Here is a 7,340-nt window from a genome sequence, read left to right on the forward strand (position 1 = left end):
GCCAGGTGGCATCATTGATGGCGTCAAGTGTGGCAGCGGTAGTGAGGTTGGCCCAGGATCAGACATTGTTTCATTCTGCTGTGCATGGAGTCGCTATGAGTCGGTTCCAACTCGATGGCACCTGACAACAACAACAACTACTTTTTTGAGGCAAGTCTACCCCACAGTCGTACTTCTGTTGCTTTCCAACCTGAGGAACTCATCTTCTGTTCCACTGCAATTAATAGGATTTCAGTGGCTATCCATTCAGAAGTGGTCCACCTGTCTTTTCTAGTCTGACTTAGTCTGGAAGCTCTGCTGAAACCACCATGGATGACCCTGATGGTATTTAAAAGCTAAGCTTATGGCAAGCTTCCATAAGCACAGCAATACACAAGCCACCACAGTACAACACCCTGGCAGATGAATGTATACAATGTTACATTAATCCATGTAAAATAAGTGGCTTGTAAAAGCCCTGTCTATAATAACCAAACCAAAAACAATCCAAATGTCCATTAACAGAGGACTGGATAAATAGTATTTTCATACAATGGAATACTATACAATAGGAAGAATGAAAAACTATTGCTACATATAACAAGATGTCTGAATTACAAAACCAATGCTGAGGAAAAAAGGGGACAAAAGAAAATGGGATAGACATAAAAAGGATGCCATTTATATAACAATCAAAACATGTAATACTAATCTTGTTATTAAAAGTTAGGAAAATTTACCCTTGGAGTAGTACAGGCTGGGTGGAGACAGGACAGTTTTCTGCTGAGAAAATGTTTTGTTTCTTTACCTAATAGTTTACCTAAATTTGTTAATCTGATAATAATTCATTAAGTATATTACTTATGATTTGTGTTTTCACTCTATATATAATACTTAGAAAACAAACTTAATAACAATAGTATTCCTGTGGAAACTTAACAATCTATACATTGTTTCCATGATCACACAGTCCAGTTATAGCCCCATGCCAAGTCCAGTGCCCAAAGTAACAATGAACATAAACGACCATGATTTTTGTTTCTTCATTATTAAAATAAAAAGAATGAAGATACTTTCATGATTTCTCCACTGTCATTCATGTATGTTTGTCTTAACTCAGATAATAGTCTCAAACTGATGTTCTCTAACTTTAAACCTAATAAACTTGACCTATTTGTTTCCTCTTTTAAATATGTATTTAACATAAAAATCAACCAGGAAGCTCCTTCAAACTACAGATTTATTGCCTTTCTCCCTCCCTGATTCTATCATTTAGAATCAAATCTATTTGCGACAAATGGAACTTCTTTAGACTGGACCACAAAACAAGAGTTTCCATATTTTAAAGTATGTGAAAATAATGATCATAAAATCACTACTTCTTGACTCTTTTTAAGATAATTATAACTGACTTTGTTGATAGCTTAGATGATCTGTGTCAAACATTTTATATAATGACTCAGGGTCAAGCAGGAAATTAGATATGCTGCCTTTAGCAAAACCATTGACTTGGATTGAATAGAAGTTTCCCTGTGGCTAAATATTACAAGAAATTCTGGTGTAGCGCTGTAGGATAAGCAATGGACAGCTAACTGCAAAGTCTGTGGTTGAAACCCACCAGCTGCCCCTCAGAAAACCTACACAGGTTCACTATGTGTTGGAACTGACTCGATAGCACTTATCAACATCAACTATTGCAAGTTTTATGCATCTCAGGTATTTGTGTATGTTCCCCCTCACCCCCTTATTACTAAAGGTCCTTCAAGAGAAAAATTCAGAAACTAACATATATATGTCTTTGATGAGCCTGGTGTGATTTCAAGACATTTTTTACCCGGTCATGGATCTCATCACAGTGCGGAGGTGAACACCAGTCAGAATGGAATCTGTAGGCACAAAAAACAAAGGTGACTTGAAGCCAGAAAAGAAGAAAAACAAATCTTTCAAAATTCCCAAACAACAGATACAGAAAGCCAATTTTATGTACCCCCAACTCAATAACATACAAAATAGCATCATTTCTTCCTTTGATTAAGAGAGAGGGAAGGGCATAAACTAACTAGGTATTAGGTCTTGGCTATCAGCTATAGTATTTAATCTTCAGAATATGTTCAATAAATAGTCTTAATAATAAAGCTTGACATGCATTTGGGAGAACATACCTATATATATCTTACCATTTTAATAATTCCTATAAATATTTAGAGCTTTAACTCTAAGATACACATTTTTATATGAGAATGATCATTTTAGTTACAGTGCTTTCAAAATTAGTTCCTATGCTCTAGTCATTTAATAAGTCTCTTACAGTATGTAAAAGAAGTTCCTTTCAGTGTATAGAAAAGCAAAATTTCATTAAATCAAACAAAATATATGTAACGTGCAAAAGTATTTAGAATCCAATCATATTCCTACTCTTTCAGAATACAGGAAACTATAGAAATTGAATGTTCCCCTGCCAAACACAAATATGTCTCTTTTCTTTGGTAAATCTATTTAAATATATACGTATATATTTAATTATATATAGCTAAAATATGGAGTCATTGTGGGGCACTATAAAATAAGCACTGGACTACTACCAACAAGGTCAGTGATTCAAACCACCTATCCTGGGTCACAATGAGACACAGATATATATATATATATATATATATATATATATATATGTGTGTGTGTGTGTGTGTGTGTGTGTGTGTGTGTGTGTGTGTGATGTCTCAAAACATAAAAATGGGTATTCTAGAATTTTATATTAGAGAATTTGAAGGTAAAACTAAAAATTTCAAAGAAGAAATAAACATCCACCTCCTCATTCTTACTCCCTTTCCCATCTCAAACCTCATAAATATTTAAATCAGTTTGTCTAATACAAATAAATAAAATGTCCACGTACATCTGATTATGATGCAGCTATATAAAGTATTATGGATAATTCCTTTGTAAAGGAATGAGAAGGTGAGAGCAAGCTCTTAAACCTTTACCTTTTTTACAACTTTACACAAATTATAAGCTTTTGCTGTTAATGTGTTTGGTGTTAGTTGTTGTGCAGTCAGTACTGACTTGTGGTAAGTCCTATTAATTAGGAAAAATTGTTCACATGTGTTCTAAAGAAAAGTATAATAGATGAGCAACTACATCTAAATTTTACTCTTCTGCATTTGGAGTAATGCACCACTGCAAATACTGGCAGATTTTGTTACATGCTACATCTATAGTCCATCTTGGAAATCTGAGACCCAAATACATAACTCCAAGTGGATATTTTCAATGGTACCACTGGAGGCTCCACTAGTCTGTGCTGTGGTATAAGGAATGTTTGCCTAGCAATCAGTAATTTACAAAAATCAAAATGCTAAGCATGATTAAGAAGAATATTGGCTACTTTTTAATTAGATTTGCTAGAATCTCAAGTATAATTATAACAAGAACCATAAACCTAATACAAATTTTAAGTCATAATATCAATATACCACTTTTGGAAGAAAACTTGTCAGAAGCATAACACTTCTAATCTAAACTGAACCCATTTTATGATGTGCTAACTTCTTTTGGAGGTATTTTTTCTTTAAATGGGTTTAAAGCAAAAAGCATCTTCACTACAAATAAGGGAATTCATTTGCCAAAAGTCACTGAGTTCTTAAAATATTTATTCACATGCATGATAAAGGTGTGTCAGTTTTAATAAATATATACAGTTTTAATAAATACATACATTTTTAATAAATATATACAGAGACTCCGAAATTTTCTCTCCAGGATGAGCTGCTAAAACAAATGGAAGAAATGAAAAGGTAAAAGAGCTGAACAGAAAATTACAAAGGGCCGCTTGAGAAGACAAAGTCAAATATTAGAACGAAATGTGCAAAGATCTGGAGTGAGAAAATCAAAAGGGAAGAAAGAACACATTCAGCATTTACCAAGCTGAGGGGACTGAAGAAACAATTCAAGCCTCAACTTGAATGAATCCCAACTGGCCTAAAATTGTAATATTGAAGGATTCTATGGGCAAAATACTGAATGATGCACAAAATATCAAAGTAAGATGGAAAGAATACACAGAGCCACTGTACCAAAAAAACAAATGGTTGATGCGCACCCATTTCAAGAGACAGCATATGATCAAGTGTCAATAGTAACGAAGGAAGAAGTCCAAGGTGCAATGAAGGCATTGGCAAAGAACAAGGCTATGGGAATTGATAGAATACAAATAGAAATTTTCAACAAACTGATGCAGCAATAGAGGTACTTGCTTTTCTATGCCAAGAAATTTAGAAGGTAGATACCTGGCCAACTGATTGGAAGAGATCCATTATTTATGCTTGTTCCAAAGAGATGTGACCCAAGGGAATGTGGAAATCATCGAACAATATCATTAAAATTACAAGCAAGTTAACTTTTGCTGAAGAACATTAAAAAATTGCTGCAACAGTACACCGACAGGGAACTGCCAGAGGTCTAAGCTAGATTCAGATGAGGGTTTATCACTGCTGATGTCAGACTGATCTTGGCTGAAAGCAGATAATACCAGCAAGATATTTAATTGTGCTTTATTGACTATGCAAACGTTTTTGACTGTGTGGATTGTGAGAAGCTATGAATAACATTACGACTAATGAGTATTACAGAACACTTATTTGTGCTCATAAAATACCTGTAAATACATCAACAGGCAGTTGTTTGAACAGAACAAAGGGACACCGAATTATTTAAAATCACAGGAAAGGTTTGTGCCAGGGTTGTACTCTTTCATCCTACTTATACAGTTTGTATGTTGAGTAACTAATCCAAGAAGGTGGATAATATGAAAAGAGTGTGGCATCCAAATCGAAGGAAGATTCATTATTCATTAGCAATAAATGATAAGCAGATGACACTATCTTGCTTGCTTTGCTGAAAGGAAGAGGACCTAAAATACTTGCTGATGAAGATTAAAGACCACAACCTTCAGTATAGGTTATATCTCAGTGTAAAGAAAACAAAAATACTCCCAACTGGACCAATAAACAACATCAATATAAATGGAGAAAAGATTAAAGTTGGAGAAGGGTTCATTTCTTGGATCCACAGTCAACACTCATGGAAGCAAAAGCCAAGAAATCAGATGACAATATGAATTAGGAAATTTGAAGCTCTGCTCAAGACTTTTCAAAGTGTTCAAGAACAAAGAGGACAGCTGAAGGACTAAGAATCACCTGACCCAAATGATAGTTGCATATGCATGTGAAAAATAGGCAACAGATAAGGAAGACCATAGAAGAACTGAGGCACTTGAGCTATGGTGTTGGAGAAGAATATTAAAAGTACCATGGACTTCCAGAAGAATTAACTAATGTGTCTTGGAGTAACTTCAGCCAGAATGTTCTAAGTTCCTGGAGAAGGACATCATGCTTGGTAAAGTAGAGGTTCAAAAAAAATGAAGATGGATCATTCCAGTGGTACCAGTGCTGCAAACATAACAATTATGACAATGGCACACGACCTGGAAGTGTTTCGTTCTGTTATGCACAGGGTCTACAGGAAGTGGAACCGATTCAGTGGCACTTAACAAAACCTAGATAAACTCCTATTTGTCATACTTCCAATTTATCTTAGAAATACACTCCACAGTTCCATCAGTTTAAACTGACTACTGATTTAGATACATTGTATAGACACAATGTAAGAATACTGTTGAATGACCTAGGGCAAGCCAAATCAGAAATTGTCTTATATTTTAAGATGTGGTCCTCAGTGTACACGTCTGAACTCCAGTCACAGCAATTCATCTCGTATGCCGTCTGTGTAAAAAAAAAAAAAAAAAAAACTTAGTATTTTTGATCTTAGTATTATGTCTTAAAAACATTTTAATTTATATGCACATTAAATTAAGATTTTATTTAGTAAATACACTCAAGTTAGGGGTGTTTGGCTTAAGTCAAAATTAAACTATTTACCATGCTTACCCTAGAGAATGGACCAGTATTTTTTTTTTTTTTAAATTAGATATGAATTCAGAAACAAAAAGACACAATATTGTTTTCTTTTAAAAGTACCTCGGGACTTCTGGTTTTGGCCGCAGCAGAACATAGTCAGGTAGGACAGGCTCAGTGGGGGAGGGGATGAAAACCCAAAGAAGCTGCCTTCACAGAACAGCACCAGAGCTCTGGAACTAGCATAAGGTGCACGGTGTTAGTTTCCCACACCCACTGGTGGAAAAATCACGGTATAAAGGAAAACATTGTGATTTAGGAACTGGTCCAGACATGGGACTCCCTGTGCGGCCACCATGCCTGGACGGAATTCAGAGAGCAGGGCTACAGCCAGACCGGCACAGTGAACCAGTGCTAAAAGTGGTACAATGACATTTGCAAAAGTAGGTGTGGGGGGGATTATACACATTTTTTCCTCTTCTTCCCTGACTCGCCTTCTTTGTCCAGTCCAGACGCCTTCAGGTGGGTGGATGCATACCCACCAAAAAGTCCAGCATTGAGCCCACAGTTTTCCCACAGCACAGAAAGAAAGGGCCCCATCAGTCCAAAGGGCAAATTCTTTGGCTGTTGCTTATGACTTCGGCCACTGAGTCCCAGCCCTAAAGTTAACTAGTGCAGGACCCTTTACTCTAGCCATCAGGCAAGAAAAAAGCAGGTTTGGCCTGACAAACCATATGAACAATCTGTCAAACCCCAACAAAAAAGTTAACGCAACTATTTCAAGAATTACGCTGTGCACATGCAGATAACTAACTGACCTTCAGAGACAAAAATAGTAGACAATCTTTCTCCCATTCAATTCTCAAAGCTATCTGCACACATCTACAGTGGTGACTAGAGGAGGGGCCTGAGTGAATGAACACCCCCACCCACTGTTGGAGGCCTCAACGGTGCACACACACTGCCTGTGTAGCAAGGCGACTGGCTAGTCAGCCACAGTTTTATTTGCGTTTCAAGTGGTGTTTTTTGTCTCTGCTTTTATATTGCTTCTGCTTATAAGCCTTTTGATCACACATTTTTCCTGCAGGTGGAAGCTTTTTCTCCCTACGTTGCCCAAGAAGAGACAGCAATAGTGACTATATAGCCAAGCTACAAGCATACCCTATAATATTCCATCATTGGGACAAGAGTCAATAACAGCTGCTAAGCATTATATGTGCAAAGGGAAGCCTATCTACTGATCATATCCAACAGGAAACACCCAATAAGCTTAACACCTCAACAAACATCCAATTAAGCATTAAGAACCAACATAACTACTGGAAATGACAAAACACAACAAAAGATCTCAAAACATGTACCAAAACAGAAAAGAGACACTGAGACAAATGAGCTAGAGACAGACAAAAGATTTCCAGAAGAGGAAGAGCAGGTTTTGGATTTGCCTGAGAA

The 7,340-nt window shown here is 36.3% G+C and overlaps 1 protein-coding gene across 2 annotated transcripts in view; it reads right to left on the reverse strand.

Moving 5' to 3' along the window:
- Positions 1-7,340, reverse strand: part of LOC102830306 (spermatogenesis-associated protein 6-like) — a 139,462-nt gene that overhangs the window by 37,934 nt on the left and 94,188 nt on the right. For both annotated transcript variants that reach the window (XM_006839739.1, XM_006839740.1), the window contains one exon: positions 1,766-1,865. In XM_006839739.1, the coding sequence (XP_006839802.1) occupies positions 1,766-1,865 (100 nt within the window). The remainder of the gene's footprint in view (positions 1-1,765; positions 1,866-7,340) is intronic.

The sequence above is a fragment of the Chrysochloris asiatica genome, unplaced genomic scaffold (assembly GCF_000296735.1).
Source record: "Chrysochloris asiatica unplaced genomic scaffold, ChrAsi1.0 scaffold00026, whole genome shotgun sequence".
NCBI lineage: Eukaryota > Metazoa > Chordata > Mammalia > Afrosoricida > Chrysochloridae > Chrysochloris > Chrysochloris asiatica.